Below are 22,466 nucleotides of genomic sequence, written 5' to 3' on the forward strand. Positions count from 1 at the left end.
GAAATTGTTCCTTAAACGTTGGCCAGGTAAGCTTTCCACCGCGCACCATTTGTGAAAGCCAATGCGCAGCAGGACCCCTTAGGGCGCGATTTAGAGCGGAAAGTAACGCACTATCTTGCATCGGGTGGTCTTTCAAAATCAAATCAGCATGAGAGCACCACGCGGATGGATCGGCGCCCGCACCTTCGGGGTCAAAACGTGGTAACGTTACATCCTTAGATTCCGTACTCGGTCTTTGCACCTCCGGTTTGTGCGCTAGCGTCTGAATTAACTCGCGCATAAGGACCATTTGCTCTTGTAGCACTTTAAACGGTTCTGATCCCACTTCTGATGTCGGGTTGACACTGGGAATGGGGTTGTGGGCGTCAAATGAATCTTCTCGAGGATTAGCCATTGATACGGTACGCACAGGCGTAGTTTATTACAGTGATGGAATTATTACAGTCTTAACAATTGATCACGGCGGTTCGGCACTCGCGACACTAGTGACGATGCTCTCGGGCTCAATAACGAATCCGCGGTCAACGGGATGACAACAGGACGTAGCCACAAAGTCTAAGTCTGAGAATGATCGCTGATTGCGAAGGCGTTACTCTTCGATCGATGAGATCGCGAGCGAGAATGCCTTTTCCGTCCCGATGATGCCACACAGGAAAACCATAACGGGGTGTGTCCAAGGACACGAGATCATCGGATTCGTCGAGAAAAGCCCCCGCTCAGAAAGTGTTGCTGCTAATTGGTCAATCTCCATATCGGTGGCCAGGAAAGGATGCCAGCCGCCCTCGAGGGAAAGCTGCTAGTGGGAGACGCCGCTCGTTGAAAAAATATGTCTCCCCTATCTTCCCGTAGTTGGGACAAAGACTGTTTGTCTGTTCGAAGGACTTTAGTTAACAAAACCTTAAGATTTATGACGGGCCCTCGGGCTAGCCGAACATGTGCTGCGGAGACGCATCGACATCTGGCAATCATCTTACTCGAAGAATAGAGTCTGCACGTGGCGAGCCACGGGACAGGAACCGTTGGAATGCCTACTGTCACGTGTCGCCACAAATATTTCTTTTAAGGAGAGCTATAGAATTACTTCATACCTCTGTCAGGCAAAGCGTTCATCCCGTGACCGCGGCTACGTTCGGCGACTGACTGTCGCCTCGAGCCCAAGCTCATTATCACAATTCTCGAATAATTACAATCGGGTTGAATAACTACAATTGTTCAATTACAGCTATAGTAGACTCTAGGTTACAATGTTGCGGGGTTATCCAAAATTCCAAAGGCTCCAGTGTTCTTTCATCTCCGACATATATATATATATATATATATATATTTGTATTTTCTTTTGTTCTTTCTTTTTAATTTATGTGATCTGAGAATTACATTTCTGAGAGTTCGGTGAAATTCGATGCTTTATTTTTATCAGTAGAATCTTCCTTGTCATTGTCAGAGCGCAGACGTTTACGCGTTTACGGAAAGTTTAAGGATACAAAAATACAGAAAAATGTAGAAAATATGCAAGAATATGTAAAATATCGAAAGTAAAGTACTTCTAATAATACTTAGTAGCATGCTTACAAACAAATTTCTTTTGTATTTCTTGAAATTGCGTAAAGATTCGCGGTAATTATCGGATTTTTGTCCTCTTTTATCTGCTTTTTTTATTCGCAACTTATATGAGATATGAATTAATATTCAACGACGTGCGCTCTGTGCCACGAAATGAATTATCTCGAGTTAAGACTGCGGCAATTCTTACGTTTGATATTTCATTTAACGAACAGCCGCGCGTTCCTGAGTTTAAAAACCGCCACTCTGAACTTACGCTGAGAATAATATCAGGAAAAGCGAACGAGAGATGATTAGAAAGAAAATGCGAGGAGCAGTGAGGGGGATATTACTAGACTGCGCTTTTTTGTGCAAGTATAGCAGGATGTTTGGGAGTGTAAAATTTTAACGAATGCGTATAATATGAAAAAATATATGAAATGTCCAAGGTATAGTTTTATTAAACTTACTTTTTATAATGCTTCGTAGGTAAAACAATTTTCTATCCAGATTCCACTTTCTCAATTATATTTTCAAAAATGCTCGATAAGGAGTATGTTACGACCGTTCGCGGAGGGACGCGGTCGCGAGGAAAACGCGTCAGCGAGAGGCGTAAATTCTCGCTACGATTCGGTGAATCGACGCCGCGAAGTAGTCGTTCCCCTGTTTCGGTTAGGATAACAGAGGTGGTTGATATGAATATGACACAGTAGTAAGTTATATTTCACCGTTTATTCCACAACTTATAACGAGGATAGTTACGCTGATGCGTATGTACGAGATGAGCGAGTGACTGATCTGCGGGTGTGTATACCCGGTGGAAGGATGTTGACCGTTCGAAGGATGTAAAATCAGTATTGTCTTGGGAGACGATGCTGTGTCGGAGGAAAGCTAAGGATGGGTGTGTCTAGCGCACGGGACCATCGGATTTGATGGTGCCGATGTTAGTTAAGAGAGTGAGAGAAATAGGCTTCGTTGTTAATTGGTTAAACGAAGGGTCTTAGCCGCCCTCGAGAGAAAGTGGTTAGTGGGAGGAAGGTTGCAGCGTACGTGAGAAAAACTAACCTTCCCTAGTTAAGCCGTGGTAGACAATAGTCTTTGGAAATTCTTCGGAAACAGACGTTTGTTTGATTTGAAGGACCTTTTCTAGGAAATCTATGAGATTTATGGAAAGCACTTGAAACCATGGAAGATACGCTGCGAGTATCCGAAGACATCTGGTTGCCATATTGCCCGCGGTGTGTGGCCTCGGCTAGGTAGAGTGTTACGCGACGTAACAGAGTACAATTTTCTACCCAGGTTGTACCTTTCTAATTATATCTTCCAAAATTCTTGATAGGTGAAACAATATTCCACCGACGATTTACTTTTTTAATTGTATCCCCCAAAATATGGACCTGCTTAACGTTTAGATATTATTATTTTTTTCGTTGTTACTTGATACGGCTAGCAATTAAATAGTGAGAATAAGAAGAATTGGAAGTGCCATTTTCGAAAAAGAATTTTGGTTTTAAATTGGAAATTAAATTTGGTTTGGACATATATGACACAATTTGTATGGACAATGAAGAGTACGAATCTACGAATTTCGAGGTAAAAGTATTGATATATGTATCGATATTTCTAGTCGTTACAATATCTCTAATCAATACAAAGTTCTAACTGAATGTTAGAATGTTAAACGTTAAAATGTGTATCGAATCGTTGTAATTCCAAAGATGTCAATTGATGTAATGTAATAATAAAGTATAAAGTATAATAAAGTATAAAGTATAATTTCGTCTGTGGTATTATCTTTCTATTCCATTTTGTTACGTCGCACCGCGAGCAATATGGCAACCAGATGTCACCGGATACTCGCAGCGTATCCTCCATAGTTTCAAGTACCCTCCATAAATCTCATAGATTTCCTAGAAAAGGTCCTTCAAACCAAACAAACGTCTGTTTCCGAAGAATTTCTAAAGACTATTGTCTACCCCGACTGGACAAGGGAAAGTTAGTTTTTCCCACGTATGCTGCAACTTTCCTCCCACTAACCACTTTCTCTCGAGGGCGGTTAAGACCCTTCGTTAACCAATTAACAACGAAGCCACTTCCTTCACTCTCCTAACTAAAATCGTCACCAACAAATCCGATGGTCCCGTGCGCTAGACACACCCATCCTTAGCTTTCCTCCGAGACAGCATCGTCTCCCAAGACAGTTCTGATTTCACATCCTTCGAACGGTCAATATCCTTCCACCAGGTAGGACACACCCACAGATCAGTCACTCATTCATCTCATACATATTCTCAACGAGAGAATTGATTGTAATTTCAACAAATAAATAAAAAAAAAAATCTCGTACATACGCACCAGCGTAACTGCCTTCGTTATAAGTTGTTGGAATAAACGGTGAAATATAACTTACTATACTGTGTCATATTCATTTAACCACCTCTTATCTTAACCGAAACAGGGGAACCACTACTTCGCGGCGTCGATTCACCGAATCGTAGCGAGAATTTACGCCTCTCGCTACTGCGACTGCGTCTCTCCGCGAACGGTCGTAACACATTGATCGACAGAAGTACTAAACTCTAATAACATAAATTTATATATTTTCTATTTCCCAGCCACCAGTTTTATAGATTTTTCTATCTTCTGTACTACTTTTATCCCTTTTATTTTTTCTTACATGAGATTATTGTAAATTTAATATCATTTGTTCGCAATATTTGTTATTTATCTTTCCTTGAATTTGAAATTTCGCGCTTCAATGTTGTGTGTTGTTCGACGTTTTATCGAACGATGTTTATCGAACTAGTTCATGAATACATACATAATCATTAAAGAATCTATAAACCTTACTAGTTTGTTTTTACTAAGTTTTGTTACAGAAAACATGTTCTCATAAATTTTCAACTTTAATTTATGGAAATTTATTAACCTTAAACTATAAAATCATTCAATGAGTCTTTCCGGATGTTTTTATGTAGTCATAATTTCACATATCAGCACAGCTCCACCAATAGGATAAGAGTTACGTGGAAGCAACAGGGGGGAAGAAGAACATATATTGATCTAAAGGTTATTTTTGTCTCATTCAAGTTTCTGTTAACCGGCTTGGAAATTTCCTGTGCTTGTTTCGACTTTGAAGTCTTAAAAAAAAAATTGTAAGTAAATAGTATATATATAGTATATATATCCTGAGTCAAAGTTTCTCTTTATAAATAATAAACCGTTTAAAAACTATATTTTGTATGTTTTTTCCTTATTCATAATTAAATAATAAATATGAAATACTTCTACAGAAAGCCGACATCCTTCAATTAACCGAACAGCAGATGATTTAAAAATTAGTAGTTGAAAGAAATAAATGTTATTACATGTTCATAATTGATCGATAAATTTAAGTATACAATTAGAAAATGTTTCTTCTGTATTGATAACTAAATAATACAGATAAGATACAAGATACTTGTACGAAAAGTCGGCGCGTCGTTCAATTAACGGAACAGCAGAGGATTTGAAAATTAGTAGTTGAAAGAAATAAATGTTATCATATGTTTATAATTGATCGATAAATTTAAGTATGCAATTAGAAAATGTTTCTTAAGTTTGGAAGAATATATAATCATGCTGAATGTTTTGTAGTTACGAAAGTTGTATACAAACATACATTGTACATACGACTAGTAATGGTACTAAATTACTGTTAGAGGGTCTTGGGTGTATAGAACCATATGGTTAAATTAATACTAGAGATAACGAATCGTGCGAATGTAATTAATATTTTGAAATGCGTTGTTTGCATTAATTGATAGTTTTCTTATAAACTTTTTTATAAACAATTTCATTGCTATAGAAAGAAAAAATAAATGCCGGTAATATGTCTATCCTACTTAAATAGAAAGTGCAATATTTTGTTATAATATTTGGCGCAAGTTTATACATTATTACATCCAAAAATAATATTCTTTTTATATCTAAGCTATATTAAAATATAAAGATACAAATAGCTATGCGAGTAGTTAGTAGTTGATGCTTTTTATTTAAATTGTCTTATACTTCATAATTTGTAATAATATAATTCTTGTCATCAATGATTCTTTGTTTTTACTTTGTATATATTATACTTCCAGGAAGATGCCGCTCTATAAATTGACTTACTTCCCAGTTACGGCATTGGCAGAACCAATCCGTTCTTCTTCAGCTATGCTAGTATTCCATTTGAAGATGAACGTATCAAAAAGGACGTCTGGCCAGAAATAAAGCCCTGTAAGCTTAAAATTTAAAGAAATTCTGTTTCTTAAATCTCATCTTTCCTAATTTAACTAAAGTAGCTAAATAAAGTAGAACACAATTATGCAGAGTATAACAGATATTATTGTTTACTCTCCATTGCTCTATAAGATATGTGGGAGAACAATAGGTATTGTTAAGGAGACAATGCCCTTTGTTTGCTGATAAATTATCAATAAATTAAATTATATCTTTCCAAAACAGATAACAGGAAGCTAGATATTTAAGAAGCATCATAATCTGTTTGTTCGATAGAATCTTTGATTCTATTAGTTGTATGTTTTTAGTGACTCCTTATGGCCAGCTTCCTATGCTCGTAGCTGATAGAAGGAAGGTTGCTCAGTCTACAGCTATTTGCCGTTACTTAGCCAAACAATATGACTTAGCTGGAAAGACTGACTGGGCAGATCTTCATATTGATGCCACTGTTGATACTATTCATGATATTCGTCATAGTGAGTATCCAGTGCTGTTTTGCATAAATCTTATGAGAATCTTGATAACAGATAGTACATATCTGTTCAGGTATTTATTAGTTGAAATCCGATTTAATATATGATTTAATCGAACGATACACGTATGTCAACAATACAAGACAAAGGATTAAAAAGGATTGTAATTCTATCTTCAGTATCATTTAAATTTCGCACAACACTGTATTCAAATTAGTATAACATTAGCGAATAGTATTTAACTGAAAACAAATTTTCAGAAATTGCCGCCTTCCACTATGAGGAGGACGAGAAGGTCAAAGCTGCAAAACGCAAGGCTGCTGAAGAGACGCTGCTGTTCATTTTAGAACGTTTGGACCAGCAAGTGAAGGAAAATGACGGCTACTTCTACGATGGTACTCTCTCTTGGGCTGATTTAACATTCGTTGCTCTGCTCGATTATTTGAACTTTATGTACAAGTCTGATCTGATCGAGAATTACGAGAATCTGAAGCTGCTGGAGAAAAAGGTCCTCCTTCTGCCCAAGATCAAAAACTGGATTGAGAGACGCCCAGTTAGCGAATTCTAAACTTCACGATTGCTTATGGTTTTATAAGCGTTTAAAGATTGCGGTCTTAGTGTGTTGAGAGAATGAAGAACGAATCGTGTTGATGGAAGTTTGTACGGAATATACTGATTGCTTTTAACATTCATTAGTTCCAGTTATTACCGATATTTTTGTCATTTAGTTAGGGTTTTCCCTTTAGATTACGTTGTGATAGAGAACTATTATTTGTGTATTCCTACAGAAACATACGAACTATATAAACTGTTGACACGATGTTGTGCTTTTGTATTATAGAGATAATAATAAAACCATCAAACAATCATTAATTATGTTTTTTATTATATTCATTAAGAATTGAAGATTACCTCCTTGGTGATCTTGATAATATCGTATTTTACAAATGTTGAACAAAAAAAAATGTATGATTATTTTATTCAATACATTATGAGGGTTGCTTTAAAAAAAATACGAGTTACATATTTCTTTGAAAAAAGCATGATTTTTATCGATACAATAATGTTCTTCTGTTATCGCTTTAAAGTTGAGTACTTCGTTGATTACACGAGAGAACTCGCCTACAGCAAACAAGATACGACCGTGTGTAAAGTAATTAATCTGTTTGCTCGTTGCTAGCTACACATAAGGCTTGCGTAAAAAAAGATATGCATTTCAGTTCAGGCGGAGAATTATGTAGGAAGTCATTTTGTCGATCAATAACTTAGTTAATAAAAGATCAAATTTTCATGTACATAAATGTAAGTAACGTTCAAGTATTAATCATTACATACAATTTTTGTATAATTCGATATCTTGGTCACTTACATCTTACAAATGATATATAGATAATATTTATGAGATACATTGGAGTTATCTTTTAGTTAACGCCATTTTTTCTTGTTTTCTCTGTACTTTTACTATTCTTCCAAAAATATCAAAGGATCGATGACTTCAAATTAAACTAGAATTGCTTCGGTATATTGTCAATCAATGGCTATTTGTATTCACATCTATATCAAAGGAAAACCGATTGCAAAATTAATTACCCTTGCAACTCCGCAATCTGAAACTATGTGTGATCGACCTTGAAGATGACAAATCTCAATGTTTGAAGTAGTACAAAAAGATGATAATTTAATTTCGCTTTATCAAACTGTACAAAATTTGTATACACATACAGAAAAAAAACGGAGTTCAAACATTAATCAACATGAATTATCGGTTATTATTGCTGAGTAATTATTAGGATTAGAGTTTTGGAGTATCGATCGTATCGAGTTTTAACTATCGGTTTCCGCAATTTATTGTTTTTCTAAATTATGTCTAAATGGTATCAGTTTTTGAATATTTTATAGTTTACACTCCAACATACTGACGTAAGCTATCGAAAATAATTGTAAATTATGCAATATCATTTTTTTTATATTTCATAATCTAAATTTTAATCTATTTTTTGTATTTAACATCCCTTTTTTATTGTTCTTGTACGTTCTTCAAAAAATCTTAATTTTTTTTTTGGATAAAATCTTGTGTGAATTTACAAAAAATACGATTCTGCGTTTAATTTTTTTCCCTTATTGTCTTTACATATTTGGAGTTTAAACGCGTTATAAGTACGTTTTTTTTTTTAACATGATTACGTAGAATTCTTATTCTGAATAAATTATTTGTTTCCGCTTCATAACTGTTTCTAAATTACAGTGCATTTAATCTTGAAATGCACAGTAACATTTTATACTTTTTACGTTCTAAGGAATTTTCAGGATCGGTTAAAAATTAAATTACAGTAATGGTAATACTCAATATTAATGTCAGACGTGGATACTTCACTGTTTTGTATAATAATTTGTTATCTTGGCATCGATCAAGGTATTTAATATACAAAGCGTACAGATTAATAAGAATTTTAATTAATCCTTCTTCTATAGTATTCACCGTTCTTTTCGAGCTCGTACCATTTCAAATAGACTTTCGAATAGATTTCAAAGATTTGTCTGTTCAAATAAAACGCGATCTTTTTTATTTCCCTATCAGTCGTCCCGTTACTGTTCCGTAGTTTCCAACAGATTGCAGATTCGTTTAAAAAACATTTGTAACGAAAAACAAACCCACTCGCAGAAATGTTATTCAATATCGCATTTATAACTTTCATAGACATCCTCCTCTCATTGCTATCATTGTAAACAGATTGAAACTTCGTTTGCAAACACTCGCGATTAAAAAAAAAAAGAAAAAAAGAAGAATTAATCTTAAACAATTTTATCTCGTGTTCCATTTATAATTTTCATAATTGTCTTCCCGACGTTGTATCATTTTAAATGGCTTTTTTCTATCCATCTATGTTGCAGCGAGATCAACGGTCCTAATTACTAAATTGCACGATGTGTTCATACAAATTCACTTTTTATGAACGCGATGAAACGAAATGAAACCTAAGTAGAGATTTGTTTTCTCATCAAGTATAACGAGTTTTATACTTTGGATAGATTGCCTCGTTGTGAGAAGGTCTTAATCGTTTATAATTGCGATTAAGTAATTGCAATAAGTCATATTTTTAAGAAACGTTCTCACATGCTGTCACACACTCTAATTAGAAAAGGATCATGAAACATTCGGTTTATGATATTATTTGTTTGTAAATCTTCCTGCTTCCGGAAACTTTTTTAAATATGAAAATATTTATATACAAAATTAAATATTTTTTTCAATATCAACACTTCTTGCGTTTATGTTGTCCTAGTCAGAATTATATTATTTCGTGTATCCTGTTGCTCTTTATATGATAGTCCTCCCGTTGGCCGCGGATTCGTTATCAAGCCTGAGGCCCTCGTCACTAGTGTCACTATCGACAATAAAGGTACCCCACCCGCGACCGGACGATGGAGAACTCCAACACGGAATCGCAATCTCCCGCGAGCCCTGCCCGGGAGGGCGCCTCGAGCTCGGACTCGGAATGTGACTCGAGCTCGGCCTGCTCATGAGGGACCACCCCCTGAAAAACAGCGCACTGTATTCTGCCCTAAACCGTGCCCTAGAGGGTCTGGCAGCGTATTGGCTTACGCAGATAATGGACGGCGACGAGCTCACCTGGCCAGATTTTAAGGAACAATTCGCCGCGCACTTCGGTGGCTAAGAAGTAGCAGCCGCGTCGCTAATCAAGGTAGCCGAGGAACTACCGCGGGACGGCGAAACACCAGGAGCGTACGGAAATCGTATCATCACCCTCCTGGGGTCGAAGTGGCGAAATTCAACCAGGGAAGAGGTACTCGCCGCCACCGCCCTCCATCTGCTGGGCTCGCGCGATGAACAAACGTTTTAAACGACTAGCGCTCACGAGTGACATCACGTCGGTGAAACAATTCCAAAGAGAAATGAAGCCCTTCCTATAAGGGAATGGAATCGCTCGAAACTCATGCAACTATCCGCAGGTGTTTAAAATCGTGTTTTTACACCGCCAACGTAACGTCACGCCAGTCGAATCGAAAAATTATTACTAGACACCGAAGGTGAACAAAAAACGAGGTAAATAGGCTACCGATTGAATAATATCATAACGATCGTATCTCTGGTTTTTGCTCGTCTTTTATATTTGTTTCAAATGTATAAAATATAATCGTATCGATATCGTCCACGATTAAAGCCATCCATCCGCCATCGACGAGGAACGAACGATTATATTTTATCATTTATGCGAATCCTTCTCTTCTCTTCTTTCTCTATTTACGCCCCTCGCCTTGCTTCGTACCGCCGATGATTCACAATTCGATGCACCTGAACAGCTGGAACGTCGCAGATTTTTCCGTACGATAACAAACGTGTTTTTGATGGCCTGCTTTAAACCGTGACGATCGCCATGACGTGCATCAATTGTCGAATGATGTAGTGCGACGATACTCTTACGCAACTTTTTCTTACGCTGTTTTTTCCTCTATTCTTTCTTCCTGTGTGTTATCACATGATCATGAGATACCTGTATAGAAGATGCAAAGAGTCTGTGAAGAATTTACAGATATTTAAGATTATTATAATGATTAAGCAAAAGCTAAGACTCAAAATATTGCTCAAGATGTAATTATGTAATATTTACTCAATTTCTAGAAGACTGTTTATATCTTGTTGTTATTCTTGATATGGAGATAAATATAGTATACTTTATTAAGACCTAGATAAAAGACTTTTTTCTCGTTTCTCTTCTCCTACTTAATCACTAAGAGTTATATAACGTTTATTCGATAATTCTGCTTCTCCTGACCTTTCCACAAATGGTTGTTTATATCTCGACATTCTTGGTACTTTTAATCAAATTTTAATAACAGTACTTTACTCGTCAGAAGTAAATAAAAAAGCTCTAAGTAGAAGCAAGGATTTACTTACCTTTCCTTTCTCGAATCTCAGTTAGCAATGTTGTTCCTCTTGAAAGATTTTCCAAGTTTCCAAGACAATTTCCACGCTGGTAACATTGTATATATTTCAAGTATCGTGAACCACAGGAACTTGTTGAGGCAATATTGAAGAAAGCAAAGAGAATGAAGAAATTGTAGGAACTATGAGAGGCTACTCCTTCTTTCACAACTTATTTTCTCTTCGTTTGGGGGGAAAAACACAAATGAATGTAACGGTTGGTTTCATATACGTTTCAGCTATCTGCTACTATCGCATGGAGGAGGATCCTGAAAAGAAGGAAGCGAGGAAGAATCAACTTTTGAACGAAACAATACCATTTTACTTGACTAAATTCGACCAGATTATTGGCGAAAATGAAGGATATATCATTCCTTCTATCGTAAGATAGTTTATCCAAATTTAATGTTAAAATTTTTAGTCTTTGTGCAAACTGGGCCATGTTGTCCATAAAAAATTATTGAAACTTTGTTGCGACAAGACAGCTTTAATTGTTGAGAGCAGAGTGTATCTTTAAAATTCACTCCTGTTAGTTTATGTACAAATGAATTTGCCAAGATTTTCAGCTTTTAGATAATTATTCATGTATCTTCCTCATCAAGTTTGATAGAAATTATTACTATCGTAATCAAAGCAAAGATTAAGATATGTAAAATCATTTCTCTGGATATGACACTCTTGTTTAATGAGTGATAAATGATACCATTCGAAATATCATATTTATATAATATATAATGATACTTATAAGTGTAATCACTTAAGTACAGATATCTGAATTTTTCTCACTGTCACTGACATAGATACGTATTATCGTTCCTTAGATTACTTGACCAGTTTATTTCTTTCATCACTGTGTTATTATATAATAATAATAAATAATCACATTAAATTAATTTAGTATGATTATGTTGTTTAATAATACGTGTTTCATTGCAAAATATTTAGCGATTGAAGGGCTCATAGGAAACATGAAAGTGAAAGAATACTAGAATCTAGAGTTTACGATTTCAATCTCTTTAACGAGATATTTATCATATTACACAATTCCTGTAAATGTATTTGTAATTATATCGCCGAAGAATTGTATTTAATTAAGCTATGAAGTTGTGGAATCGTGAGAAGGATTATTTTTATAGAACTGTCTAATTTCCATTCGACATTGATTCAGGATACACATTACTCTTTTTTACATAATACCAGTTTTGTCATTTTTAATTAACAAACACCTGCAAAGGTTGAAGTTTCTAAAATTATCTTCTTTCGAACGGTCAATATCCTTCCACCGGGTAGGACACACCCACAGATCAGTCACTTATTCATCTCGTACATACGCACCAGCGTAACTGCCTTCGTTATAAGTTGTTGGAATAAACGGTGAAATATAACTTACTATACTGTGTCATATTCATTTAACCACCTCTTATCTTAACCGAAACAGGGGAACCACTACTTCGCGGCGTCGATTCACCGAATCGTAGCGAGAATTTACGCCTCTCGCTACTGCGACTGCGTCTCTCCGCGAACGGTCGTAACACATTGATCGACAGAAGTACTAAACTCTAATAACATAAATTTATATATTTTCTATTTCCCAGCCACCAGTTTTATAGATTTTTCTATCTTCTGTACTACTTTTATCCCTTTTATTTTTTCTTACATGAGATTATTGTAAATTTAATATCATTTGTTCGCAATATTTGTTATTTATCTTTCCTTGAATTTGAAATTTCGCGCTTCAATGTTGTGTGTTGTTCGACGTTTTATCGAACGATGTTTATCGAACTAGTTCATGAATACATACATAATCATTAAAGAATCTATAAACCTTACTAGTTTGTTTTTACTAAGTTTTGTTACAGAAAACATGTTCTCATAAATTTTCAACTTTAATTTATGGAAATTTATTAACCTTAAACTATAAAATCATTCAATGAGTCTTTCCGGATGTTTTTATGTAGTCATAATTTCACATATCAGCACAGCTCCACCAATAGGATAAGAGTTACGTGGAAGCAACAGGGGGGAAGAAGAACATATATTGATCTAAAGGTTATTTTTGTCTCATTCAAGTTTCTGTTAACCGGCTTGGAAATTTCCTGTGCTTGTTTCGACTTTGAAGTCTTAAAAAAAAAATTGTAAGTAAATAGTATATATATAGTATATATATCCTGAGTCAAAGTTTCTCTTTATAAATAATAAACCGTTTGAAAACTATATTTTGTATGTTTTTTCCTTATTCATAATTAAATAATAAATATGAAATACTTCTACAGAAAGCCGACATCCTTCAATTAACCGAACAGCAGATGATTTAAAAATTAGTAGTTGAAAGAAATAAATGTTATTACATGTTCATAATTGATCGATAAATTTAAGTATACAATTAGAAAATGTTTCTTCTGTATTGATAACTAAATAATACAGATAAGATACAAGATACTTGTACGAAAAGTCGGCGCGTCGTTCAATTAACGGAACAGCAGAGGATTTGAAAATTAGTAGTTGAAAGAAATAAATGTTATCATATGTTTATAATTGATCGATAAATTTAAGTATGCAATTAGAAAATGTTTCTTAAGTTTGGAAGAATATATAATCATGCTGAATGTTTTGTAGTTACGAAAGTTGTATACAAACATACATTGTACATACGACTAGTAATGGTACTAAATTACTGTTAGAGGGTCTTGGGTGTATAGAACCATATGGTTAAATTAATACTAGAGATAACGAATCGTGCGAATGTAATTAATATTTTGAAATGCGTTGTTTGCATTAATTGATAGTTTTCTTATAAACTTTTTTATAAACAATTTCATTGCTATAGAAAGAAAAAATAAATGCCGGTAATATGTCTATCCTACTTAAATAGAAAGTGCAATATTTTGTTATAATATTTGGCGCAAGTTTATACATTATTACATCCAAAAATAATATTCTTTTTATATCTAAGCTATATTAAAATATAAAGATACAAATAGCTATGCGAGTAGTTAGTAGTTGATGCTTTTTACTTAAATTGTCTTATACTTCATAATTTGTAATAATATAATTCTTGTCATCAATGATTCTTTGTTTTTACTTTGTATATATTATACTTCCAGGAAGATGCCGCTCTATAAATTGACTTACTTCCCAGTTACGGCATTGGCAGAACCAATCCGTTCTTCTTCAGCTATGCTAGTATTCCATTTGAAGATGAACGTATCAAAAAGGACGTCTGGCCAGAAATAAAGCCCTGTAAGCTTAAAATTTAAAGAAATTCTGTTTCTTAAATCTCATCTTTCCTAATTTAACTAAAGTAGCTAAATAAAGTAGAACACAATTATGCAGAGTATAACAGATATTATTGTTTACTCTCCATTGCTCTATAAGATATGTGGGAGAACAATAGGTATTGTTAAGGAGACAATGCCCTTTGTTTGCTGATAAATTATCAATAAATTAAATTATATCTTTCCAAAACAGATAACAGGAAGCTAGATATTTAAGAAGCATCATAATCTGTTTGTTCGATAGAATCTTTGATTCTATTAGTTGTATGTTTTTAGTGACTCCTTATGGCCAGCTTCCTATGCTCGTAGCTGATAGAAGGAAGGTTGCTCAGTCTACAGCTATTTGCCGTTACTTAGCCAAACAATATGACTTAGCTGGAAAGACTGACTGGGCAGATCTTCATATTGATGCCACTGTTGATACTATTCATGATATTCGTCATAGTGAGTATCCAGTGCTGTTTTGCATAAATCTTATGAGAATCTTGATAACAGATAGTACATATCTGTTCAGGTATTTATTAGTTGAAATCCGATTTAATATATGATTTAATCGAACGATACACGTATGTCAACAATACAAGACAAAGGATTAAAAAGGATTGTAATTCTATCTTCAGTATCATTTAAATTTCGCACAACACTGTATTCAAATTAGTATAACATTAGCGAATAGTATTTAACTGAAAACAAATTTTCAGAAATTGCCGCCTTCCACTATGAGGAGGACGAGAAGGTCAAAGCTGCAAAACGCAAGGCTGCTGAAGAGACGCTGCTGTTCATTTTAGAACGTTTGGACCAGCAAGTGAAGGAAAATGACGGCTACTTCTACGATGGTACTCTCTCTTGGGCTGATTTAACATTCGTTGCTCTGCTCGATTATTTGAACTTTATGTACAAGTCTGATCTGATCGAGAATTACGAGAATCTGAAGCTGCTGGAGAAAAAGGTCCTCCTTCTGCCCAAGATCAAAAACTGGATTGAGAGACGCCCAGTTAGCGAATTCTAAACTTCACGATTGCTTATGGTTTTATAAGCGTTTAAAGATTGCGGTCTTAGTGTGTTGAGAGAATGAAGAACGAATCGTGTTGATGGAAGTTTGTACGGAATATACTGATTGCTTTTAACATTCATTAGTTCCAGTTATTACCGATATTTTTGTCATTTAGTTAGGGTTTTCCCTTTAGATTACGTTGTGATAGAGAACTATTATTTGTGTATTCCTACAGAAACATACGAACTATATAAACTGTTGACACGATGTTGTGCTTTTGTATTATAGAGATAATAATAAAACCATCAAACAATCATTAATTATGTTTTTTATTATATTCATTAAGAATTGAAGATTACCTCCTTGGTGATCTTGATAATATCGTATTTTACAAATGTTGAACAAAAAAAAATGTATGATTATTTTATTCAATACATTATGAGGGTTGCTTTAAAAAAAATACGAGTTACATATTTCTTTGAAAAAAGCATGATTTTTATCGATACAATAATGTTCTTCTGTTATCGCTTTAAAGTTGAGTACTTCGTTGATTACACGAGAGAACTCGCCTACAGCAAACAAGATACGACCGTGTGTAAAGTAATTAATCTGTTTGCTCGTTGCTAGCTACACATAAGGCTTGCGTAAAAAAAGATATGCATTTCAGTTCAGGCGGAGAATTATGTAGGAAGTCATTTTGTCGATCAATAACTTAGTTAATAAAAGATCAAATTTTCATGTACATAAATGTAAGTAACGTTCAAGTATTAATCATTACATACAATTTTTGTATAATTCGATATCTTGGTCACTTACATCTTACAAATGATATATAGATAATATTTATGAGATACATTGGAGTTATCTTTTAGTTAACGCCATTTTTTCTTGTTTTCTCTGTACTTTTACTATTCTTCCAAAAATATCAAAGGATCGATGACTTCAAATTAAACTAGAATTGCTTCGGTATATTGTCAATCAATGGCTATTTGTATTCACATCTATATCAAAGGAAAACCGATTGCAAAATTAATTACCCTTGCAACTCCGCAATCTGAAACTATGTGTGATCGACCTTGAAGATGACAAATCTCAATGTTTGAAGTAGTACAAAAAGATGATAATTTAATTTCGCTTTATCAAACTGTACAAAATTTGTATACACATACAGAAAAAAAACGGAGTTCAAACATTAATCAACATGAATTATCGGTTATTATTGCTGAGTAATTATTAGGATTAGAGTTTTGGAGTATCGATCGTATCGAGTTTTAACTATCGGTTTCCGCAATTTATTGTTTTTCTAAATTATGTCTAAATGGTATCAGTTTTTGAATATTTTATAGTTTACACTCCAACATACTGACGTAAGCTATCGAAAATAATTGTAAATTATGCAATATCATTTTTTTTATATTTCATAATCTAAATTTTAATCTATTTTTTGTATTTAACATCCCTTTTTTATTGTTCTTGTACGTTCTTCAAAAAATCTTAATTTTTTTTTTGGATAAAATCTTGTGTGAATTTACAAAAAATACGATTCTGCGTTTAATTTTTTTCCCTTATTGTCTTTACATATTTGGAGTTTAAACGCGTTATAAGTACGTTTTTTTTTTTAACATGATTACGTAGAATTCTTATTCTGAATAAATTATTTGTTTCCGCTTCATAACTGTTTCTAAATTACAGTGCATTTAATCTTGAAATGCACAGTAACATTTTATACTTTTTACGTTCTAAGGAATTTTCAGGATCGGTTAAAAATTAAATTACAGTAATGGTAATACTCAATATTAATGTCAGACGTGGATACTTCACTGTTTTGTATAATAATTTGTTATCTTGGCATCGATCAAGGTATTTAATATACAAAGCGTACAGATTAATAAGAATTTTAATTAATCCTTCTTCTATAGTATTCACCGTTCTTTTCGAGCTCGTACCATTTCAAATAGACTTTCGAATAGATTTCAAAGATTTGTCTGTTCAAATAAAACGCGATCTTTTTTATTTCCCTATCAGTCGTCCCGTTACTGTTCCGTAGTTTCCAACAGATTGCAGATTCGTTTAAAAAACATTTGTAACGAAAAACAAACCCACTCGCAGAAATGTTATTCAATATCGCATTTATAACTTTCATAGACATCCTCCTCTCATTGCTATCATTGTAAACAGATTGAAACTTCGTTTGCAAACACTCGCGATTAAAAAAAAAAGAAAAAAAGAAGAATTAATCTTAAACAATTTTATCTCGTGTTCCATTTATAATTTTCATAATTGTCTTCCCGACGTTGTATCATTTTAAATGGCTTTTTTCTATCCATCTATGTTGCAGCGAGATCAACGGTCCTAATTACTAAATTGCACGATGTGTTCATACAAATTCACTTTTTATGAACGCGATGAAACGAAATGAAACCTAAGTAGAGATTTGTTTTCTCATCAAGTATAACGAGTTTTATACTTTGGATAGATTGCCTCGTTGTGAGAAGGTCTTAATCGTTTATAATTGCGATTAAGTAATTGCAATAAGTCATATTTTTAAGAAACGTTCTCACATGCTGTCACACACTCTAATTAGAAAAGGATCATGAAACATTCGGTTTATGATATTATTTGTTTGTAAATCTTCCTGCTTCCGGAAACTTTTTTAAATATGAAAATATTTATATACAAAATTAAATATTTTTTTCAATATCAACACTTCTTGCGTTTATGTTGTCCTAGTCAGAATTATATTATTTCGTGTATCCTGTTGCTCTTTATATGATAGTCCTCCCGTTGGCCGCGGATTCGTTATCAAGCCTGAGGCCCTCGTCACTAGTGTCACTATCGACAATAAAGGTACCCCACCCGCGACCGGACGATGGAGAACTCCAACACGGAATCGCAATCTCCCGCGAGCCCTGCCCGGGAGGGCGCCTCGAGCTCGGACTCGGAATGTGACTCGAGCTCGGCCTGTTCATGAGGGACCACCCCCTGAAAAACAGCGCACTGTATTCTGCCCTAAACCGTGCCCTAGAGGGTCTGGCAGCGTATTGGCTTACGCAGATAATGGACGGCGACGAGCTCACCTGGCCAGATTTTAAGGAACAATTCGCCGCGCACTTCGGTGGCTAAGAAGTAGCAGCCGCGTCGCTAATCAAGGTAGCCGAGGAACTACCGCGGGACGGCGAAACACCAGGAGCGTACGGAAATCGTATCATCACCCTCCTGGGGTCGAAGTGGCGAAATTCAACCAGGGAAGAGGTACTCGCCGCCACCGCCCTCCATCTGCTGGGCTCGCGCGATGAACAAACGTTTTAAACGACTAGCGCTCACGAGTGACATCACGTCGGTGAAACAATTCCAAAGAGAAATGAAGCCCTTCCTATACACGGAGTGGCCAACGCCCCCGCCGTGGAGGTCATTAGCGAGCTCCGGAAACAAACGAGGCAGGTCACCCGCCCCCTGGACCAGGTGTGGCCACTGCGGTATTTACGGACATCCGACATTCGAATGCCGCAAGAGGGCGAAGTGGGAACCGAAGAAGGACCCTCGACGCCCGGAGGAAAGCCGACCGGCTGCACCACCAAAAGCGTTGTGCTTTCACTGCCACATGCCGGGACACATCGCGTCTCGCTGTCCATCGCGGCGAGAAGAAAAACATTGCCCCGAGGACGAGCGCCGGGTCGATGCCTGCGTGGTGGAAGCCCCGACGGGTAGACTAAGCCAGCAGGCCACACACGAGGACGTGTAAGTGTCAGGATGGCCGAGTCGGAGACGAAAGGACGCCGGGGCCCCTCTGGAACTTCAGGACAACACCCTAACCTTGCAACCTAGAGCCTAATATAGCCATAACGAAACAATCGCAAGTATCCAAACCGATAGCAATCGTAGCAATTTGAAGCAAGGTGAGTAACTGATGAGATGACTTTGCATTTGTCTCACCACAGAGACAGACGTTCAAGAATTCATTGTGAAAAGACGAGTACAAACAAGATACGTATGTCTTTCCGTTAAGCGAATGTTACAGTTTGTTTGCAAAAGTCAGTTTTTAGATTATAGAATCGTAGATAGAATTTAGAGGATAGAAACTTTTAGTAGTCACTTTTAGTTTAGTAAAGTCTTATCGACAATAAGCAGACTACGTTATGATACAACGATTCCAACTGAAGATTTCTATCGACATCACGAATTCGATGGCTTCCAAATTTTCTTCTCTGCAATCTCAGACGCTCAACTCGAAAGAATCTTTTAGATGCCCCGACAAACACTCGACTCAGGTTATCTATTATCGTAATCTTCCTACGGGATTTTTTTTAACTGCGTTGCGTTAACGAATAACGGGATAACATCACGTTTCTCTCAACGCCTTTCAACGTTCTACAACTTTTATTCTTTGCAAATCCCTGTCTCTATATGATAAACGCTGGTTATCCGCGGAAGGAGCGAGGACAACGAGGTGTTACTCGATGATCAAAGACAGGAAGATCCTGGTACGCGATAACGTTACTAATTTCCAATTACGATATGTGTGATTACGTAACATCTGCTGTCTGCATAATGCGTTAACGATCCGCGCGTTGATCGCATAAATATAAATCGAAGGGAATGGAATCGCTCGAAACTCATGCAACTATCCGCAGGTGTTTAAAATCGTGTTTTTACACCGCCAACGTAACGTCACGCCAGTCGAATCGAAAAATTATTACTAGACACCGAAGGTGAACAAAAAACGAGGTAAATAGGCTACCGATTGAATAATATCATAACGATCGTATCTCTGGTTTTTGCTCGTCTTTTATATTTGTTTCAAATGTATAAAATATAATCGTATCGATATCGTCCACGATTAAAGCCATCCATCCGCCATCGACGAGGAACGAACGATTATATTTTATCATTTATGCGAATCCTTCTCTTCTCTTCTTTCTCTATTTACGCCCCTCGCCTTGCTTCGTACCGCCGATGATTCACAATTCGATGCACCTGAACAGCTGGAACGTCGCAGATTTTTCCGTACGATAACAAACGTGTTTTTGATGGCCTGCTTTAAACCGTGACGATCGCCATGACGTGCATCAATTGTCGAATGATGTAGTGCGACGATACTCTTACGCAACTTTTTCTTACGCTGTTTTTTCCTCTATTCTTTCTTCCTGTGTGTTATCACATGATCATGAGATACCTGTATAGAAGATGCAAAGAGTCTGTGAAGAATTTACAGATATTTAAGATTATTATAATGATTAAGCAAAAGCTAAGACTCAAAATATTGCTCAAGATGTAATTATGTAATATTTACTCAATTTCTAGAAGACTGTTTATATCTTGTTGTTATTCTTGATATGGAGATAAATATAGTATACTTTATTAAGACCTAGATAAAAGACTTTTTTCTCGTTTCTCTTCTCCTACTTAATCACTAAGAGTTATATAACGTTTATTCGATAATTCTGCTTCTCCTGACCTTTCCACAAATGGTTGTTTATATCTCGACATTCTTGGTACTTTTAATCAAATTTTAATAACAGTACTTTACTCGTCAGAAGTAAATAAAAAAGCTCTAAGTAGAAGCAAGGATTTACTTACCTTTCCTTTCTCGAATCTCAGTTAGCAATGTTGTTCCTCTTGAAAGATTTTCCAAGTTTCCAAGACAATTTCCACGCTGGTAACATTGTATATATTTCAAGTATCGTGAACCACAGGAACTTGTTGAGGCAATATTGAAGAAAGCAAAGAGAATGAAGAAATTGTAGGAACTATGAGAGGCTACTCCTTCTTTCACAACTTATTTTCTCTTCGTTTGGGGGGAAAAACACAAATGAATGTAACGGTTGGTTTCATATACGTTTCAGCTATCTGCTACTATCGCATGGAGGAGGATCCTGAAAAGAAGGAAGCGAGGAAGAATCAACTTTTGAACGAAACAATACCATTTTACTTGACTAAATTCGACCAGATTATTGGCGAAAATGAAGGATATATCATTCCTTCTATCGTAAGATAGTTTATCCAAATTTAATGTTAAAATTTTTAGTCTTTGTGCAAACTGGGCCATGTTGTCCATAAAAAATTATTGAAACTTTGTTGCGACAAGACAGCTTTAATTGTTGAGAGCAGAGTGTATCTTTAAAATTCACTCCTGTTAGTTTATGTACAAATGAATTTGCCAAGATTTTCAGCTTTTAGATAATTATTCATGTATCTTCCTCATCAAGTTTGATAGAAATTATTACTATCGTAATCAAAGCAAAGATTAAGATATGTAAAATCATTTCTCTGGATATGACACTCTTGTTTAATGAGTGATAAATGATACCATTCGAAATATCATATTTATATAATATATAATGATACTTATAAGTGTAATCACTTAAGTACAGATATCTGAATTTTTCTCACTGTCACTGACATAGATACGTATTATCGTTCCTTAGATTACTTGACCAGTTTATTTCTTTCATCACTGTGTTATTATATAATAATAATAAATAATCACATTAAATTAATTTAGTATGATTATGTTGTTTAATAATACGTGTTTCATTGCAAAATATTTAGCGATTGAAGGGCTCATAGGAAACATGAAAGTGAAAGAATACTAGAATCTAGAGTTTACGATTTCAATCTCTTTAACGAGATATTTATCATATTACACAATTCCTGTAAATGTATTTGTAATTATATCGCCGAAGAATTGTATTTAATTAAGCTATGAAGTTGTGGAATCGTGAGAAGGATTATTTTTATAGAACTGTCTAATTTCCATTCGACATTGATTCAGGATACACATTACTCTTTTTTACATAATACCAGTTTTGTCATTTTTAATTAACAAACACCTCCAAAGGTTGAAGTTTCTAAAATTATCTTCTTTCGAACGGTCAATATCCTTCCACCGGGTAGGACACACCCACAGATCAGTCACTTATTCATCTCGTACATACGCACCAGCGTAACTGCCTTCGTTATAAGTTGTTGGAATAAAC

General features: G+C 35.3%; 1 protein-coding gene, 2 long non-coding RNA genes and 1 pseudogene across 4 annotated transcripts; 2 read left to right on the forward strand and 2 right to left on the reverse strand.

Annotated features, from left to right (window-relative positions):
* The first annotated feature begins 4,592 nt into the window (after positions 1 to 4,592).
* LOC126877477 (glutathione S-transferase-like) lies at positions 4,593 to 15,809 on the forward strand. Of its 2 annotated transcripts, none has more exons than XM_050640202.1 (4): positions 4,593 to 4,694; positions 14,325 to 14,460; positions 14,772 to 14,939; positions 15,197 to 15,809. In XM_050640202.1, the coding sequence occupies exons 3-4, from the start codon at positions 14,795 to 14,797 to the stop codon at positions 15,502 to 15,504; spliced, it is 453 nt and encodes a 150-aa protein (XP_050496159.1). In that variant the 5' UTR covers positions 4,593 to 4,694; positions 14,325 to 14,460; positions 14,772 to 14,794; the 3' UTR covers positions 15,505 to 15,809. The 2 variants fall into 2 exon arrangements, with proteins under 2 accessions (XP_050496159.1, XP_050496160.1); XM_050640203.1 differs by lacking the exon at positions 4,593 to 4,694 and adding an exon at positions 13,254 to 13,355.
* LOC126877475 (glutathione S-transferase-like) lies at positions 4,761 to 7,148 on the forward strand (annotated as a pseudogene).
* Positions 5,664 to 14,765, reverse strand: LOC126877484 (uncharacterized). The gene is made up of 2 exons (XR_007695061.1): positions 14,578 to 14,765; positions 5,664 to 5,917 (listed from the first exon to the last, which is right to left on the reverse strand). It is a non-coding gene; the product is annotated as an uncharacterized LOC126877484 (long non-coding RNA).
* LOC126877482 (uncharacterized) lies at positions 7,139 to 10,121 on the reverse strand. Its single transcript, XR_007695059.1, has 2 exons — positions 9,907 to 10,121; positions 7,139 to 9,811 (listed from the first exon to the last, which is right to left on the reverse strand). It is a non-coding gene; the product is annotated as an uncharacterized LOC126877482 (long non-coding RNA).
* Positions 15,810 to 22,466: the final 6,657 nt, after the last annotated feature.

Source organism: Bombus huntii, unplaced genomic scaffold, assembly GCF_024542735.1.
Source record: "Bombus huntii isolate Logan2020A unplaced genomic scaffold, iyBomHunt1.1 ctg00000175.1, whole genome shotgun sequence".
Taxonomy (NCBI): domain Eukaryota; kingdom Metazoa; phylum Arthropoda; class Insecta; order Hymenoptera; family Apidae; genus Bombus; species Bombus huntii.